Source organism: Myotis nattereri (assembly GCF_964212035.1).
Source record: "Myotis nattereri genome assembly, chromosome: 3".
Classification (NCBI taxonomy): Eukaryota; Metazoa; Chordata; class Mammalia; order Chiroptera; family Vespertilionidae; genus Myotis; species Myotis nattereri.
The window spans coordinates 117052787-117072589 of record NC_138077.1 but is presented as its reverse complement, the minus strand read 5'-3'; the positions used below and the strand labels follow the sequence as shown (position 1 = coordinate 117072589).

The 19803-nt window shown below is 52.9% G+C and overlaps 1 protein-coding gene across 1 annotated transcript in view; it reads right to left on the bottom strand.

The window, feature by feature from the left end:
- Nucleotides 1-2426: 2426 nt before the first annotated feature.
- The window catches only part of SH3RF3 (SH3 domain containing ring finger 3), a gene marked incomplete at its 5' end in the record, with an annotated part of 286711 nt that continues 269334 nt past the window's right edge, over nt 2427-19803 (bottom strand). The window contains 2 exon segments of the mRNA XM_081086188.1: nt 2427-5338; nt 12625-12959. Coding sequence (XP_080942314.1) covers nt 5170-5338; nt 12625-12959 — 504 coding nt within the window. The 3' untranslated portion in view covers nt 2427-5169.

Here is a 19803-nt window from a genome sequence, read left to right as displayed (position 1 = left end):
GTCTGGGACCCCTCAGGGGATGTCCACCTGCTGGCTTAGGCCCGCTCCCTGGGGAATTGGGCCTAAGCTGTCAGTCAGACATCCCTCTGGCAGCCCGGGAGCCCTCGGGGGATGTCCACTTGACAGTGGGGAGCAGGCCTAAGCTGCAGTCGGACATTCTTAGTGCTGCTGAGGAGGTGGGAGAGGCTCCCACCACCACCGCTGTACTGGCAGCCTTCAGCCTGGCTTGTGGCTGAGCAGAGCTCCCCCTGTGGGAGAGCACTGACCACCAGGGGGCAGCTCCTGCATTGAACGTCTGTCCCCTGGTGGTCAGTGTGTGTCATAGTGACCAGTTATTCACAGTCATTCTGCTGTTAGGGTCAATTTGCATATTATCCTTTTATTATATAGGATAGAGGCCTGGTGCATGGGTGGGGGCTGGCTGGTTTTCCCTGAAGGGTGTCCCGGATCAGGGTGGGGGTCCCGCTGGAGTGCCTGGCCAGCCTGGGTGAGGGGCTGAGAGGCATTTTCAGACTGGCCACACCCCTTCAGGGTGGGGTTCCCTGCTGGGGTGCCTGGCCAGCCTGGGTGAGGGGCTGATGGCTGTTTGCAGGCTGGCCACGGCCCCCAGCCACCCAAGCTCCCAGTGGAGGCTGGCTGGAAGCAGGTATCTGGGATTTATTTATCTTCTATAATTGAAACTTTGTTGCCTTGAGTGGAGGCTACAGCCGGCCAGGGCAGGCGGGAAGCTTGGCTTCCTCCATCGCCGGGGCAACCAAGCCTCCTGCTTGCTCCAGCTCCCTGGCTTCCGGCCACCATCTTGGCTGGGTTAATTTGCATATAGTCGCTCTGATTGGCTTGTGGGCGTGGCTTGTGAGTGTAGCAGAGGTATGGTCAATTTGCATGTTTCTCTTTTATTAGATAAGATCTACTGTTGGTTCTGTTTCTCTGGAGAGCACTGATTAATTTATAGGCCCACAGCTTGGAGCCTTCCTGGGCCTTCTGCCCCTCCCTCCCTCCCTCCCTCCCTCCACATCTCACACAGATGCCCTTTCGCCTTGGCCTCCACACTGGCTTATCCTGGAGGTCCTTCAGGTCTGCCCAGTCTCTCTAGGCCTTGGCACCACCCTGGGCCCCTGCAGCAGCTACCTCACTGGCTCCCCACAGCCACTCCCCTCCACAGGGAGCTTTAAAATACAGACAAGGTTGCATCAGCCTCCATCTTAGAACTCTGTAAAGGTTTCCTTTTGCCTTTGGCCTAGAAGGATGCCCCTGCTTCCCTGCCCATTCTCCTTCCCCTCCCCTTCCCTTCCTGGTCTCCCAGTTATAACCAAGCTCTCTCTGGCCCCTCTGGGAATTTGCATAGACTGTTCCCTCTCTAAAAGTGGCCCATGCCAAAAATAAAATAAAATAAAAGTGGACTTGAACTTGAGTCCCATGAACTATATGATCTGGAGCAATTAATTCAACCTCTTCTAACCTTGATCACTCATGTAGCAAGTGAGGGTAAGAGCTTCTTTCAACCAGTCTTATTGGGAGATGAGGTGAGCCTGAGATATGCTTCATTCCTCACCATTCTCCTCACCCATAACTCATGATATGTTATCTGGTCTTATACACATTCTCTGAATGTTTACAGAAGAGTGAAATGGTTTTTTGCTAAGCTTCTTTCCAGCTGAAGCATATATACGATAGTCAAAAAATGTAGGCACTCCTGTGCCTGAGCAGGCAGAGAAAGCCTATTTCAGAAAACACCTGACATGTCACCTCTCAGCCCAGCAATAGTCCGTCTGGGCGATTTGGGTCAAGCCCCCCTTTCTGGAGGTTAGCAGTCATTCAAGTCCCTCCTGTGGGTGGCTTCGAGGCACCCTCTACCCTGTGATGCAGAAAGCCTGGGCACCGCAAGGGCCAGACAGACAAGAGCAGGGTGGTGAGAGTGCTGGTTTGGGAGGTCAGCACTAGCCACTCCTAGTCTGGGAGGTCAATACCAGCCACTTCTGGGTGCTAGGAACCTGAATAACTACTGACATGAAAAGCTTTCCCACAAGAACGGAATGTGAGTCACCTACAGGAAGTCACAGGAGCAGAGCTGTCAGGCACACGAGTCTTGGAGAGCTGGGGTCTTTTATGCCCAGCCAGCCTGTGGCTCGGTTCTCGCTGCCAAGCCAGTGGTTCTCTGGCATGTGTGCTAGGTTGGCTGTCTGATCTCCTCCATCTCCTCAGCGGCCCCTCACGCTGACACAGACCCCATGTTTCCCACCAGGGAGCACTCTGAGGTGACGGGAGTGTGCACCAGTGGGGACACGGGTGGTGCCTGCTCAGTTCTCCTACCCAGCTGGTGTTTCTGCTCAGGCCCTCTCAGCCCCTGCCCCACCCTTGCTGTTCCTACCACCAGACACAAGACCTCTCCATGTTCATTTTTTATTTAAAGACTCAGAAACACAGCATCATAGTTTGTCATCACTGTAAGTTCTTCCGAAGTCACACTGACATTTGTGTTTAACAAAAACATTAGGGTGTGTGTGTGAATTGTGCAAAGTACAAATAATTCCCAGCTGGGCCACTGAGCTTATTTGGGGCACTAGAATCAGGGGGCTCTTGTCCAGCTCTGTCTCACCACATCCCTCCCATGGTCCTCTGGTGGCCCCATGTCCCCAACACCTCGGTGACCTCCCTCAGTGGTGGCCATGGACTCCACTGTGCTCCTCAAAGCAAGTCACCTTGGCTGCCAAATGCCACTGTGCACCCAACTTGAGTAAGTCCCTGGGCCAGGAGGGAATGTGAGGGTTTCAGACAAGGTGTTGTTTCACCTTAGAAAACAAAAGGAGTGTGTCCTTTGAGGCAAGATGGCCTGAAAGAAGCGTCTAACCCTGCTCCCGCCCTTGTCTGCAGGTTAAATGGTCATGAAGGCTGATGGGTCTGACTGAACATGTTTGGAAACACTCAGCCTAAAGCATGGGGCCTGTTGTGCACCTGCCTGCCCTCTGAGTGCCCAGCATTTGCCCTGAGAGCCCCTCCTGAGAGGGTGCCTGGCTGGGGGCATCACTTCTCAAGTCAGTCCCAATGGCCACCCCTCTGCCTGGAGCTGGGCCAGCTGATGCCTTGCAAACACGCTGCTGTGAGGGGTGCTGGCCCCATGGCTGCTGCTTCCCCCACAGTCACTGAGCTGCTCAGCACTTCTATCAACCAGAGCACCATGTGGGTGGTGGCAGGAAAGGAAAGAAGGTCCAAGTTAGTCTATTCTGTTGCATGATAACTGCTGTCGGTTTTTTTTTGCTCTTCTTATTCTGTGGGAATTGGAGTTAGTTCTGGTCTCAGTGGAGAATACCTGTCTCAGCCAGCATGTTTTTGGCAATGACATGATTTGAAACATGCACATGATTGATGTGCAAGGTAGGCAGCTAAGTTGGCAACTGATGGTCGCCATTAACTTGAGCCCAGGGCTCCCTATATTTAAACTTCATTTATTTTCTTGATTTAGAAGAACTTTCTCAAGCCTATTAAATATATTACCAGCAAGGAAATGAGCCTTGCTATAGGAAGAATGCCACCAGCCTGGTAGCCACCTGGCAGTAACAAATATCCCAGTCACATTCCCAAATAGGAACTCTGAAAATAAAGTGTTTGTATTTCAGAGACATCACCCCAGGCGAGGGAATGGGTTTCTGGTTTCGTTGCATCCCTAAAAATCAGGGAGAGTGTTACCAAAGGCTCATTATTCAGCCTAATTTAAACCTGAGTGATCTGTAAAAATGTATAGAGAGAGTTTACAAGTTGTGACTCTGAACAGATAAGAATGTATTCCTAAGGTGTGAATCTCTTAAAAACAAGACCGCCTTGTGACAGGGCTCCAGGAGGCCGCATCTGTGGAGATGAGCTGTGTCCTGGACCCCACCTGTGGGGGCCCAGGGTCGGAGCTGCCCTTCCACCTCTCCCCTCGCCCCTCCCAGCTCCCAGCCCCCCATTTGCAGAGGACTCACTCCTGCTACCCCATGTACCTCCAGTCTCTACACCCAGGTTCACACTGCCCGACAAGGGAGCAATTATATACTGTAAAAGGCAAGACCTTCACCAAGTATTGTAAATTGTGGAGGTTTACATCTAAACTGGGGTAAAAACTGCACATTTCAATAGTGATAAATCATATTTTGATAAGCGAATTGTTGTCACTCTTGCTAAAGCAGTAAGAGGGAAATTCTGCTTTTTCAGGGTGGGTCCACCTTCATGCCCCTCTCACTGCCACACAAAAGGCGATGATAGTCACTTTCCCTGAAGTTGCATGTTCTTGAGTAACAATTACACTGTCTAGACAGAGCATGGGGCTTTGGTAAAGGTTGAAAGAAATTGGGTTTTTCCAAACTACCTTGAATCCCCTAAATGGATTCCCTCATCCCATGGTGCAGGGCATTGTGGTATTGAGAACGTGGGCTTTCTGGATTTCTCCAAAGTTCATATAGTAAATATAAAAATTCTGCCCATTTGATGTTTCCTCGGACATTTTTTTCTTTCAAACTCAACCAAGTCATTACAAAAAGGCAGCACCAGATGTATGAAAAATAGGCAATGTATGACTGATTAGAAATATATAAAGTCTAACAGCTTTACATTAAAAAGATGTGAGAAATAAGCAATGCAAACGGATAATGGCCAACAGAAGTGTTGTTCCCAATGCTGATGGGGACCAGCCATGGGAGCTGTGGGATTCCCACAGGCTGCACAGCTAGGCTTTCCCAGGGTCTGGGCAGTTGGCAGGCGACTGAGGTATAAAGAGAGGCAATGAAGCAATTTGGACCCCACCTGCAGCCCAGACAGCCCATGAAGACATTCTGTGCCCCGTAGCCCTGCACAGTGAGCCACCTGGGGGAGCCCCCTCGAGGAGCCACCTCGGGAAGACATTTTGGGGAGCCACCTCGGGGAGCCACCGCAGGAGCCACCTCGGGGAGCCACCCAGGCAGCATCTTCCTCCTCCTAACTCACTTCTCTACGGTTCACACGGGGTGGCAGGCATCTCATCCAAGAACAACCCCAAGATGTGCTCTCGGTAGGGGGTTGTGGGTGAAGGCACGACCCCCACACCCTGCAGGGGCCTTGGAAGGGACCTGAGGCCTGGGGGAGTGGTGGCCCTCTCCTGGCGCCTTGGGCTTCCTGGAAGGCCTTCTACCCGGTGAGTGGTGTGTGGAGAGTTTGTCCTCAGAAGCTCTCGACGAAGCTGCCCGGGAAGAGGCCCGTGCGGCCGTTCCTCTGCAGGGTGCCCTTGTACCAGCCGTCCTCACGCTTCTTGTGCACAAAGACAATGTCTCCCTCCTTCAGCTCTATCTCGGCCTCGCTCTGGGGCGGGTATGAGACCACGACACGGTACCTGAAGGGGGGACAGACACCACAGTGGGTGAGCCTGACCCAGAAGGCTGAGAATGACCCAGGGTGGCCCGCTGTCTGCTGGCAAGATCGCTCTTTTCTTTTCCTTTTCCCCTCTGGAACACTGTTGTAATTTGGGGCTACTTTTCCCACTTAACTTTTTTTTTTTCATTTTTATTAAAAATTTGATAGTAGCCTTTCCCTGTGATGCCTTTTAGACCCTGATCCAGGCAGCTGGGATGTTTCCACCCACATGCGGCCTCTCCAAGCCACGTCCTCCCTCAGGCCACCTCAAACCTTGGCCTCCTGGTGGCCGGGGCAAGACAGGCGGCCGTGTCCCCATCGTGGCACAGGACCCTGACCCTGTGCCCTCAGCACCTCTGAGATCCCTTCATAAACAAGGCCCGGTGTTTTACACCTCATTCCTGCAAACCTGGCCCTCCCTGTGGCCTTTGAACTCTTCACCCTTCATTTTCAGACCAACGTGACGTATGATCCCCGTGGTGACACTGCGGGCAGGGCACCTGGAGGGGTGCTGTGGCCTGAGCTCCAACCAGACCAAGCACTGACCTCTGAGGGCCCCCCCGCCCCCCCCCCCCCGAGAGGCTCAGCAGGTGCCCGGTCGGGTGCACACCGGGTGCTATCCCTGAGAGCTGCCCCGACAGCTCCCGGTCTGCCCCTCCCCGGCATCTTGCCAAGAGCTCTAGTGTCAGCACAGGGCAGGTCTGGCATACATCCCACACTCACACCTGTCCGCAAGGCCTCAGAGGAGGAGGAGGAAGGCTGAAAAGAAGCTGTGCTTGATCTGAGGACCAGCCTCCTTCTAAAACACCATCAAGGACAAGCTAGCAGGTGCCCTTGTGCCCGTACCCCTCACTGTCCCAGCCTGACAGGAATTGCCTTCCCCGCCCCTCAGGGAACTCACAGGGGCATGTGTGCTGACATCGGACTGGACCTTCACCCTCTGTCTGTCCAGCTGGACCCGGAGCAGGGCTCCAGGACAGAATCCAAGGACTAACTGTGCACGGGTTTGGTGCAGGCAGGCTGTAGCCACTCTCACTCCCTAAAAGCCCCTAGCTGAAGGTTGCGACAGACTTGGGTAGGCTGAGGCGCTGGGGAGTACTCGGCCTGACCAGGCCAAGATGCTCAGTAATCGTTCCTCCACTGACCAGGAGGACTGAGCCTGGGCCACCTGGAAGGGCACGCATCCAGTCACCCTCGGCCACATTCTCCCGGTGACCTCGCCACGGGTCCCTCTGCTAAGAGACTCGGAGAGAGTTGCAGGCCCACAATGGGACTGACGGTGGAAGGGTGCGGCTGCCGGGGGAGTGGGAGGGCAGAAGTGGAGGAGGGCCAGCTGGGGGCCAGGAGTCCCCGCTGCTGGCGAGGGAGAGGCTGGGCAGTGGGCAGTGGGCAGTGGGCAGTGGGGTCAGTGGGACCTGCAGCTCCATCCACATCAGCCTCCCTGCAAATAGCTGCTACCCTGTTCAGCTCATAGTCACAGCTGACCAGGCCCCGATGATGCCTCTGCTGTGGGCATAAAAGACGACAGGAGTGGAAGTGTGTGCGGGGCTGGGTGGGGAGAGCAGGTCTGTGCTGTGGCTCCTGTGCAGGGGGCCCTGGGCCCTCTCCCTGCACCCTGCACTCCCCGAGTGACATGATGACATGCACCCCACTGCTATCCCCTCTCCCCCCTTCCCACCAAACTGTGTCTGGGCCTCCTGTCTTCCCTTCTCCTGCCGAAGGCTGCAGAGACCCCTCGATGCTGAGTAAGAAACTGCTTCCTGTTTGGGGTGCACAGGCCTGTGGGGACTTAGCCCAGAACTGATGGACACAGTGAAGAATCCTGGCGATCTGTATGGTGGTGGTGGCCTAGAGGCCCAGGGCCTGACCTGAAGAGAGGGGCCTCTGAGGAGACACTATCCTGTGTCCTCTTCTCCCTGCAGTGTCCGGGCCACGGTCTAGGGCCCACTGGCTGGGTGGGGGAAGGTGGGAGACTTTTTTTACCCTTGTCTTCCTTGGGCCATCAGCTAGCAGTAAAGGCCTGCCCTCCGCCCCGACCCTGCCTTCTCCCTTCAGCCACAGCCACACAAATGGCAGCAGGCTGTCCTGAGGGCTCATAGTTCTATATGGAGCCTTTCCCTGGTACATACTGGTCTTTATAAAACCAGGACATTCATTATAAAACAAAAGATCCCAAGTCTGCATTTCTCAGAGTGGCTCACAGACTTCAGGACCTGGGCCCAGATTTCTGTGTCCATCCTGTCCCTGCCTGCTGAGATGCCGGGGATGGGGCAGGGAATGTAGATTTTAAATAAATTCTACATACTGATGTCTGAGAATCAAGGTGCTGAGTAAGAAAACATTGAGGAGACTTCATCTTCCCTCAGCCCCACTGGCTCACAGGCCTGGGTACTGGCCCATCTGGGCGGAGCAGACAAGCCTTGTCCAGGGCAGTGGCTGGGCTTGGGATGACGACCCAGGCTCAGCCTCGGTGCCCACAGCCCCTGGACACACAGACCGTCTGTTCCAGGCAGGCAAGCTGGGGCGGAGAGGAAGGAGGCTTCTGCGGTTTATGTGACAGGCATGCATGCTCCTGCGGCCCAGGGGCGGGCTAGCTAGGCTGAGTGGCTGGGCAAGCTTCCACTGCCATCGCTGGGAGCCAAAAGCTGGCTTTGGGGATGTGGAGGAGGAGAGAAAGGAGCATATAAGTTCCACCCTCCTCCCAGCCCAGTGATGCAAACAGCTGCCTGCAGGCCACGCCCTGAGGAGGACAGATGACCTGTGAGGTCAGGCAGCACTGCACACACCACACTGTCCCCAGGCCCCAGCACTCAGGCTGTGTGTGCGAACACCAAGACCAGCCTGGGTCCTCCCTGTGGCTTTCTGCCACCCTCACCTCCTCTCCAAACACCTGCCTCCTCTCAATTCCTCAAGGAAAAGAAAGGCAAGAGTGAGTTGATTTCCCAAACTCTGAACAAAAATTTTGTTTTTTGCCAGATGTGAAACAAACAAGCAAATTTTAAAATGTTATTTGTTAGGGGAAAAAAGTACTTTTGTGCTTCTGAGCAATGAAATAGTTTAATGAGCCTAGATGGGTGATGTGGGCGGAATATATCCGAGACAGGCATTTAACATTTCTGTCCAGATCATTCCAAGACTCTGCGCTATTCTTCCTGCTGCACAGATGTAACTGGCACTTCCTGTTACAGGCACCAAACGCCCGGGCACACTGGAGGACGGCAGCTCCTCCCGGTCAGGACCACGCGTCTCACATCAGTGAGAACTCTGCTGAGATGAGGTTATGTCGCCCACAGTTAGTTTTCAGACATAAGACTCAGGGAGTAAAAAAGCTCAAAATCAGAATGAATTCTTACCACTGCATGTTGCAGTTAGCCTTGTGTGTGAGGTTTGAAGTGTCCTCTTCCTGTGTCATCTCCCCGCCAACAGCAGGGGCCACAAGGGGCCTTGCCTGGCAGGCTTTCCGCAGCACTGGCTTCAGCACTGTGGGGGACACGTGGCCCCCGAGTGACTGGAGAGTGGTCATCACAGAGCAGTGTCCTGCCAGGAGCTTGGAATGTTAAGGACACATCTACACCCTGGACACCACACTCTAATATCAACATGTGTTTCAGTTGCCTATTGCTGCTATATCACCTTTCCTCAAACGTAATGGCATGATAAAACACGAATTTCTTATCTCATGGTTCGTTAAGTCATCCCACAGTCTCACAGGACTAGAGTCAAGGTCTCAGCAGGGCTGGCTCCTCTGGAGGCTCCAGGGGAGACTGTGCCCTGGCCTTTTCCAGCTCCTCAGAGCTGCCCGCATTCCTGGGCCGGAAGCCCCTTCCTCCATCTTCAAGGACAGCAAGGGCGAGGGAGTCCTTCTCCCGTCAGATCCCTTTGACCTTGTCTTTTGTCTCCCTCTTCCACTAATAAGGACTCCGGTGGTCACACTAGGCTCACTCGGATAACACGGAATAATCTCCATAGTTAGCTATCTTTATTCCCTCTGCAACATTAAAGTCTTCTTTGCCATGTGGGGGTCATATAGTCATGACTTGGGGAATTAGGGCACAGACATCTTTGGGAGTCATTATCCTACCTACCATGCCACACAATACATCAAAGCCAAAAACTTGGACATCCTAACGAAGCCAAACAACGTACAGGCCAGCAGGATTGAGGATGGACAGACTGCGTGTGTGAACATATGGAAAAAGAGATGGTGGCAATAAAAATGGATTAATATATATGTTATATAATAGTATTATATATCATTTCATATATTATTATTGTTGCTATTGTTTATGCATTCATAATTTTCCAGGTATTAATCTAGGTTTTCACAAATATTGTAACTACCAGATAGGTATTATTATCCCCGTTTTATGTATGGGGGAACTGCAACTCAAAAACCCCCAAACAGAAACCCTTATTTGGAGTGAAATGGTGAGTGTGCCTATTGCTCGAAGCCACCCTGCAATATTGCCAAGAAGAGCAGAGGCAAGCATGCGGAGGGGAGGGTGCTGGGGTGGCTGCCCACAGGGAGACAGGGCGTTAGTTATGAAACTATGTGCGATCGTGAGCAAGTTACTCGGCCTTTCACTGAACCTCAGTTTTCTCATCTATAAAATGGGGTTAATGAGGGGATGAACTGAGGTGCTGGCAGATGTTAAGCTGCATGTACACATGGCTGCCCTGGATGTGTATGGCTGGGATCCATATCAATTGGTAAAGGTTCTGAATATCACCCCTGCACAGAGTGTTCTGCAAGTCCCAGTTATTCTATAAGTAGGTATAAAGACAGACTTATACTTCTGCTCTTTAGCAGAAGTCAGCAGTTGCTGGCCCATGTTGTCCCTCCACCACCTTGGAGAGAGAGTTGTTCTCAGTGGCTCAGGATCTCAATGCCACCCCAATGGCTCGGCTCTAAATCCCTTCATCAAGACCGTGGGCTGACAGATTGTGGCCTGCACCTAACGTGTGTGGTCTGACAGCTACGAATGTTACATTTTGAAATAGTTGGAAAAAAAATCAAAAGAATTATATTTCATGACACAGGAAAATCGCATGAACTTTAAATTTAGTGTCCATAGTAGGGTCTACTGGAACACCCACCCCATTGTTTCTGTATGTATATGGTGCCTTTATGCCCTCGTGGCGAGGCGAGCATTGCAACAGAGACTGTGAGCTGCAACATCTGCAACACTTATTATCTGGACCTTGTTAGAAAAGGTGTGCTGAGCGGACTGATGTGAAACCTCTCTCCATGGCACCATCACCCTGAGCTGATGCCACGCCCTCTCTCCGCACCACAGCCCCATCACCCTGAGCTGTTCCCATCCCCTCTCTCCACAGCCCCATCACCCTGAGCTGTTCCCATCCCCTCTCTCCACAGCCCCATCACCCTGAGCTGTTCCCATCCCCTCTCTCCGCACCACAGCCCCATCACCCTGAGCTGATGCCATCCCCTCTCTGCACAGCCCCGTCACCCTGAGCTGATGCCATCCCCTCTCTCCACACCACAGCCCCGTCACCCTGAGCTGATGCCATCCCCTCTCTCCACAGCCCCATCACCCTGAGCTGTTCCCTTCCCCTCTCTCCACAGCCCCGTCACCCTGAGCTGATGCCATCCCCTCTCTCCACACCACAGCCCCATCACCCTGAGCTGATGCCATCCCCTCTCTCCACACCACAGCCCCATCACCCTGAGCTGATGCCATCCCCTCTCTCCACACCACAGCCCCATCACCCTGAGCTGATGCCATCCCCTCTCTGCACAGCCCCGTCACCCTGAGCTGATGCCATCCCCTCTCTCCACACCACAGCCCCGTCACCCTGAGCTGATGCCATCCCCTCTCTCCACAGCCCCATCACCCTGAGCTGTTCCCTTCCCCTCTCTCCACAGCCCCGTCACCCTGAGCTGATGCCATCCCCTCTCTCCACACCACAGCCCCATCACCCTGAGCTGATGCCATCCCCTCTCTCCACACCACAGCCCCATCACCCTGAGCTGATGCCATCCCCTCTCTCCACACCACAGCCCCATCACCCTGAGCTGATGCCATCCCCTCTCTCCACACCACAGCCCCATCACACTGAGCTGATGCCATCCCCTCTCTCCACACCACAGCCCCATCACCCTGAGCTGTTCCCTTCCCCTCTCTCCACACCACAGCCCCATCACCCTGAGCTGATGCCATCCACTCTCTCCACAGCCCCATCAGCCTGAGCTGTTCCCTTCCCCTCTCTCCACAGCCCCGTCACCCTGAGCTGATGCCATCCCCTCTCTCCGCACCACAGCCCCATCACCCTGAGCTGATGCCATCCCCTCTCTCCACAGCCCCATCAGCCTGAGCTGTTCCCTTCCCCTCTCTGCACAGCCCCGTCACCCTGAGCTGATGCCATCCCCTCTCTCCACAGCCCCATCACCCTGAGCTGTTCCTTTCCCCTCTCTCCACAGCCCCGTCACCCTGAGCTGATGCCATCCACTCTCTCCACAGCCCCATCACCCTGATCACATGACATCCCTTCTCTCCACAGCCCCGTCACCCTGAGCTGATGCCATCCCTTCTTTCCGCACCACAGCCCAACCCTTATTTGAATCTGATCCTCTGACCTCTTGTAAAATTCAAGCACCGGCACCCTACAAACATGGCCTCGTGGACCACGTCACCTCAGTTAGACTCAGCTTCCTCAGACTCTAGGCTGAACCCTATGAAATTGCTGGTTTTGTTAAAAAAAAAAAAAAAAAGAATGTCAGCGATTTCATGTGGCTCAACCCAACAGTGTGTGTGCGTGTGTGTGTGTGTGTGTGTGTGTGTATCCTTGAAGCCAATTTTGGGGTAATGTTTAATTTAAGATGTCAGAGTAGGCTAAACTTCAAAAAAACTGCTTCCTGTGTGGGGTGCACAGGCCTGTGGGGACTTAGCCCAGCGGCCCACTCCAGGGGTTCCTCAGGATTGATGGACACAGTCTCCTCTCTACACCCTTTGGCTCAATATCTCATCAGTTCTGAACAATTTCCTGATGAATCACTTGTAAATCCCAAACTCAGGACCCTCATGGATTCAGAACATGAAATATGCTCCCATTTATTCCCAAACTGGTTTTATCCGATGCTCACCTCCAAGGTCAGGACCGAAGTAGTCCTGGCTAGTGAGGGGTGTCTAGTCAATTTAATCCTCAGGAAATCCCCGCTGTCCCTGCTCCCCCAAAGTGGCTCCAGACTTCACAGATCAACCCACAGCAAGGTTTTAGAGGATGCAAGCTGACCCTCAGCCTTACCTCTCTCTGGGAAATGGCTTGGGCTCAGGGCGGGCGGCAGCCTTGGAGAAAGGGGCTTTCCTGGAAGGGGATGAGGAGAAGTTCAGGTCCAAGGAGCCCGTCTTTCTGTGCAGTGGCTCCATTCCCATCGCCCCCTGAATCTTGCTCTCTATGGGGCAGGACCCTGCCCGGCCATGGAGGGACAGTGAGGACACTTCAAGCCCCACTGCACCCTGGAGCGAGGCGTCCACTGCCATATGGGGGTCATGGGTGGGAGAGATGGATGGTGGGGAGCGATTCTTCTTCTTGGTGGATGCCCCGGCTAGAAGTTTCAGCAGCCCACTCTTCTTCTCTTTCTGGAAAGACACACAATATTGAAACCCATGAGGTGCATGCTTCTAGGTGCCCGTGTTGTTAGTGGGGTGGGGGGGAGGGGTTGAGGGGGAGGGAGTGTAATCCTTTTGGAAACTTTAAACAGAATCTGGGAAAGCTGGTTAGAAGAAAACAAAGCTAATATGGAAAGCTTTTCCAACTCTTGTTTTCCTTCCTTTCCCCAAACGTGGCATAAGTGGCCCACACAGAACCAGGAGCCCCTGGGTAGGCCGGAAGGTGCCCTGCCCAGGAGAGGCTATGCAGGGGCTGTTCCTGATAGCACACCCACTCACCACCTAGGACCTGTTCTAACCTGGCAACTTCGTCTGTGGTCAGGGTCACCAGCAGTATCATAATGTGGCTTCTCACCTGGTTTTCCTAACCCTCACAGCTGGGGTTAATCATTCTGCCTCGGGCTTCCTGAGATGAGCTATGGGGGGGGGGGGTTCGGGGAGGTGGGGGGTTGTGAGGAGGTGGTGGTGAGTGGGGGAGACCCTGGACACAGCCTTCTTTGCAAACCTTCCTCTGCACACAATCTGGGCCGCACGGGACAACTGCAGAACTTGTGCACATGTGTACCCGTGTGCACCTCATACATCCCCAGACAGTCACTTGCTGTCCCAGAGCTAAGGATGGCAGCTGGTGAGGGCGACTCCCCCATGCCCTGGATTCCCTCACTGGTGAATATACTGTGAAACCTTGTCACCTGGCTGCGGCTCTCCTACCTTTAGGGATGTGACAACATTCAGGACACGGTTCTGCATGTACAAAACTAATGACATAATCACAAGGATCTGCCTTCACACAAATGAAGCTTATCTCAGCATCATCTCATTAGGGACACACAGACCCCTCTCTGGGCCTAGAACCCACTCCAAGTTCCGATAGATGACCCCTGGCACCACCCTGAAGGCCACGTGCCTGGGGGACACCCAGCACGGTCTTCGTCGGGACTCTTGGCTCTGCAGGAGCATCTTCCTCTCGGGCTGGGTGGCTCCAAGACACTCTCCACAGAGTCCCGAGAGCCAGGCCGCTGTGGTGACAGCAGCCCAGACTACGACCCAGACGGTGTCCTTGGGTGGCCCAGCCCAGGCATCATGTCTGCATTTCTATTTCCTTGAACTCTGTGCAGCACTGGGTGTGAGGGGCATCTCACCGTGGCCTCCCCAGCAGTGCAGGTGCAGAGTACATGGAGTGTGTAAAATGCTGCCATTGACACTATGGGAGAGAAGAATCATGTTCACCTGAGGCTGTGCCACGTGTGTGGGTGTGTGTGACTGTGTGCATGTGAGGGAAAGAAAGTGTGGACACACAGAGTGGTGCTTTTAGAACAATGTGCATGCCTTGGAATTTGGACATTGGCATGGCTTTATTGGAATTTAGTTTTCTAATGTCCAATGGAAGTTAGGTGGCAAGAAGATCTAGGAATATGGTGTAAAAGGGTGGCAGTGCACACGAGTCTAAACCTAGACCACTGGATTGGTGATGGCTACCTAAAGTCTGCTTTAGTCCCAGCTCACTGGACTCTGAGGTGGACAGATGCAAGATTTCCTATTTCTGCCTTCCTCGTCAGAATGGTTAGAAGCTACTGGGGGGGGGGGTCAGTGTGCTGAAACTTCCTTAAAACACACATATGTAGTGACATGCATATCCTTAAGCTCAGTCATTAACACTGTAGTATGAATAGTCATACATTTTTCTCTAATCCTAGCACTAATATTGAAAGAAAGGATGGAAGCAGATGTCCTAAATACTGTCCATGATGATAAAAGGCTGGCATGGGCAAGCAGGTGGTTACAGGGTGACATGGCACAGGGCAGCTGGTGAGGGCGACTTCGCCCAGCTCAGCCCTGTTTCAGCATCCTTGACAAAGACATGCTTGGGCATACTTAAGAGAATTTCAGTAGTTCAGCCACTGGGGGGCATCATGCATCTGGCTCAGAGGTTGCCTTAAAGACATTCTGGTCCCCCGTTTAGCTGGGGCTTCTGAGGTCAACACTACTGAAAGGTGCTGGCAGCTAGCAGTGAGTGTCTGGCTCTGCATGACCTGAGGCCACTTAGGGGAGGACATTGGAGCTGAGATGGCACAGCATGAACGTGAGGGGTAGTATCTGATGGTCCATGGCCCTCTGGGCTCAGCTGTCAGAGCCCCCAAATCTCAGGTCCCTGGCCTTGGTTTCCTGCTAGCATGCTTCGCCCACTTAGCCTTTTCCAGCTCCTCTTTTATTCTGCTTCATGAATAAAACGCTTGCTTGCAAAGGGCTGCAGTGGGACAGAAGCCCTGGCAGCACAGCCATGCCTCAGTGGGATGTGTACGGAGCTGAGAGAAAACAGAGCCACTGGGACACGTAGCATGTCTGTAGTGAAGTCCAGCCTCAGCTGTGTGTTTGGAAAGGGCTGGGTAATTGCAATGGACCATTTTCCTGTCCTAGTTCTCCATGAATAAATAGGACTGATCATTTTCTTAATTTGATTATGGCAAACACTGATATCATGCCTGGAGAACTGACCACACAACTCTGGTAATGCTTTCCTTAAGCATCTGGTCGTTACAAATTGCTTGTGGCATCGGTGTCCTGGCAGTCACCGAGCACCGAGTTTGTGTTCTCTGTGTTGCAGGTTAGGATCAGCTAACGAGCACTTCGAAGGTGCTGGGAAGAGACTCACTAGTCAACTTTACAGGCAACACCATGGGGAGAATGAGGCTTTAGTGGATGCAATTTAGGATCGCTCTGGGCTGAAAGTTATGTTAAAGACAGATAGCTTTGCTGGGGTTTCTCCCAGGACCAGGACTAAATTAGGGATTTTTATGGGCCCAGTGAGTTGCAGAGAATGATGTTTCTGTTAGGTTTTGGGGGTCATTGCTTTCCTACACAACCTTATTAGCATTCTGCTGTCCCCAGCTGTGGCTCAAGTTCCCCTCCAGGGTGAACCACTTTTCAGCCTTGGTGGGGACTCCAAACAGTCTGCACTGTGGGAACAAAATGCCCCCCACAGTCCTGCCATGGGAGGCAGACACATCTGCAGAGTTTCAGCCGCCCTCTGCCCCCAAATGAGTGATGGAATGCTGCCACCCAGTGGGGACAAGCCCCCCTCTGGGAAGTCCTCCCCAGCTCCCCATGCAGTTATGCACCCATGATCCCTACCCTCCTTTCCTGTCGTAGTTCACACCAGAGGGGCCGAGGGGCCAGGAGTATGAGGCCCAGCTCCAAGTTCCAGCTCCATAGACACTGCCTCACAGAGTTGTTGAAATGAGAGATATGAGTACTTTTAAACCATTATGAATGCATCTCACAAATACTGATTATATTGCTGTTTTTATGATGTGTTTGGATATTTTTAAGTTTCTGCAAGATACATAGGACCTAGTTAGCTCCCAATACATTTTTGTTAAATAAATAAAATGGATTTTATCTCCACCACTCGGTGTCTCTCCGTTAACCCTTATTTTGTCTTGGGAAAGCACATGGGACAATGCAGGCTCTCCCACTCGGTGAACAAATAACTAACCAGGGAGTTAGATAAAATGTAACTCTGGGGCCCCACCGCCAAGATTCTGATTCAGCAGGTCTGAAACAGGGACAAAAAAGTAACTGTGATTGGGAACCCAGCAGGTGATCAGGAGAAGCCAAAGGTCGTCTGTGCAGCCTGGTGCCTGATTGAAGAGGACTGCAGACAGTGATGTCAAAACACAGAGAACGGACCAGCTTCCAGGGACGGTGATAAACGCAGGAAACAAGGTTAGTGAGCACCTGCTTAGGAAAAGCGCTCTCCAAGTAAAAGATACTGTCATCCTGCGGACCTTTAGGATGTCCAGCCACATCATGGCTGCCTTGGAGACAGATGGCATATCTGCGAGTGTCATTTATTAGTTGACTGATCTTGAACAAGTTATTTAACTGCTTTTAGAATCAGCTTCCTCATTTGTAAAATGGAATACACCCACACACTCACTCCCACACTCACAAAGTACCCTGGAAACTGCTCCTTGAGAACAGAGCCAGGCACTCTTCTAAGTCTTGTACAAACAGTAGCTCACTAGGTTCTTAAAGTAGAGATAGGGTGATTAGTTAGGAAGCTGCCCAATCTGGATTTGAACCCAGAACTCAATTTCAAATTTTAACTGCAACTCTGCTGCTTTGTCCTGGGAACTGAGACAAGGCACACAATCCAGCACGGCATCCGATAACTGTAGACGCCCCATACACACTGTTCAGACTTTCATTTGTTTAAGTCATTTCAGAGAAGGGCACGGGGATTTACACAGAATGACGATGATAGGACTCTGGCAGGGGCTGCATGGTGACAAGATGGGCTGGCTGGTCCCATTCCTCCTGGGGACACAGGCAGCACTCTGCTCCTCTGGGCCGCTCTTCAAGATGAGACCGTAACAGCAGTGCTCAGTGCTCGCGGGAAGGCTGAGGATGACGACATGCAGGGCACCTAGTGAAGTGCCTGGCACACAGTTGGTTTCCAGCAAAGAGGGGCTGTGAGGGTCCAGCTCTCCAGTGGGATATGCTACAGCTCTTCATTCATTCATCTGGCCCCAGCCAGCATTCACTTCCTGTCAGCACAGGCTGAGGGCAGAGGAAGTACACGTCTCATGGTTCACCCACAAAGGAAGATGCAAATAGGATCGCAGGGCCAGATACGCATCTGGAAGCCTCTGGACGCCTCGTGTGCAACAATAGGCTGAGAATATTCCAAGTTCCGGAGACAGTTCGTCCTGACAGGTCACTGGGGACGTCTCAGAAGCTCCAAGATTGAAGAAGCACAGACTCTCTGGCCTCAGGGTGGGAATGTCGTAAGAAGAAAGGCACAATCAACATGTTTTCCACATTTCACTCAAACTCAGCCTGCCAAGTAGAAAGCATGGGGCGCCCTCTCCAGCTCCCAGCAGACTAAACCTGGTGACAACATGGTGATGACCAGAAATTGTGCTTAAAAGAGACACTGACCTCCTCTGGGCCCCTCTTCGCCCTGACCAGACGTCTCCAGGGCACTGCCATCTTTATCTCCTCCTCTTGAACTTCTTGACACTGTTGATGGCTTCTTCTGCTGCCTTTCTGAACAGCAGTTAGATTCTTCTTCCCAGAACTGCTCCCTTCTCCACTACTGCAAACATGCCTGGGTTCCCCTTTCCCCAGTTATTCTCAGGCTTGGCTCTCCAGCTCTCCCTCCTGTGTAGAAGCATCATTAGCTCCAACATCTGCAGTGAGCTCTAGGGCTTTAATCTGCAACTTCAAAAGACATCAGAAGCTCTGATATGGAGGACTGGGGAGCCCCCTCTGCCCAGCCCCAGTTGGGGTGAGCCAGAGCTGATCATGTCTCCAGTCCGGTGTCCAGGTGAGGGGCTCGGTGAGCCCAGGGGCCCAAGGGGCAGAGGAGGAAAGTGATGTCAAAGCAGGAGCTGGGAGCTGGAGTTCTAAGCATGACCTGCAGGCCATCACCCTGATACTATCCTGATCCCCACCACAGGGCAGAAACCTGGGGCCAGGCCCAGGCTGCTCAGGCAGTGCAGTCCACAGCCTTGGTGGGGGCTCAGTTTTCCCAAGCTTGCCAATGATGGCAGCCCATGCCCAGCCTCTCCCTAACATCTTCATCTATCCCCTTTCATTTGCAGGTCTTGTCCTTTTCCAAAGGCTTTACTCTCTCGTGTCCTTCTCAGGCAGGTAGGAAGTAACACCCACACCTTCTTTTACAAAGGAGGAAACAAAGCCAAGCACATAAACACAGAGAACATCAACCAGATGCCTGCTGGTTTGTATGCACTTCTATTTCAATGTACTTGTCCTTGGCTAGGGCTGCCACAACAAAGTACTGCAGACGGGGAAGCTTAGGCACCAGAAACTGATTTCCTCACCATCTGAATGCTGGAAGTCTGAGGTCAGATTGCAAGCACAGTGAGGTTCCTCGAAAGGGGTGAGGGCTCTTCTGCTGCAGATGGCCGCCTTCTCACTGTGTCCTCATGTGGCCTCATGTGGCCTTTCCCCATTGCATGTGTGGAAAAACAAAAATCTGTCCTCCTCTTCTTAGAGGCCACTGACCCCATCAGGAGGCCCTACCCTCATGACTTCATCAAATCCTAATCACCCCTGAAAGGCTCCACCTCACATTGCGGGGTAGACCTTTAACTTAGAAATCGGGGGGGAGGGGCGGGGGGGGGGGAACAACATTCAGTCCAAAACTCTCCATAATAGCTGTTTAAGGGCATAGTTCCTCACTTACGATTGAGGAATTTCAAGTTCAGAGAGATGACCAGTGGTAACCACACATGTCGCTCTCCGGCACTGAGCACAGGGCCAGCAGGCTGCTGTGCCACGTGGCCACCCCTTTCTCTGACGTGAGGACAGCATCGGCACACCACTCTTTTGGACCAGCAGCCACCGGATGTTCAATGAGGACTATGGCGGTGACTGAGACCAGTAATCAGCCTCCTCCAGAGTGAAACTTTCTAAGTGACAGATGTTGGGTGCCAGTCTGGGCAGGCAACTGGGCCACCTCCTTTGTGACCTTTGAGCCCTCAGAGGAATGGAATGTTGGTGCCCCCAATTCCTCTCCTCATACTTCTCTTTCCTCTCAGCCCCACAGGTCATCAGAGCCTTCACAAGGGCTGTAGGCACCCGTGTCCTGGCCCAGCCAGGACCAGTACTCCACGAGGCACAGAGTCTGGTGAGCCTGCCACAGCTGCACATCCAGCTACTGCAGTGTGGTCCCATGGTGCTGTCACTCCACTCAGTAGGTGAGGCCAGGATCACAGAGCCTTACGTGGGCATCACAAAGGCAGAGCAGCCCACCATCACCGGTGCTGAGTGAAGGAGGGATGAG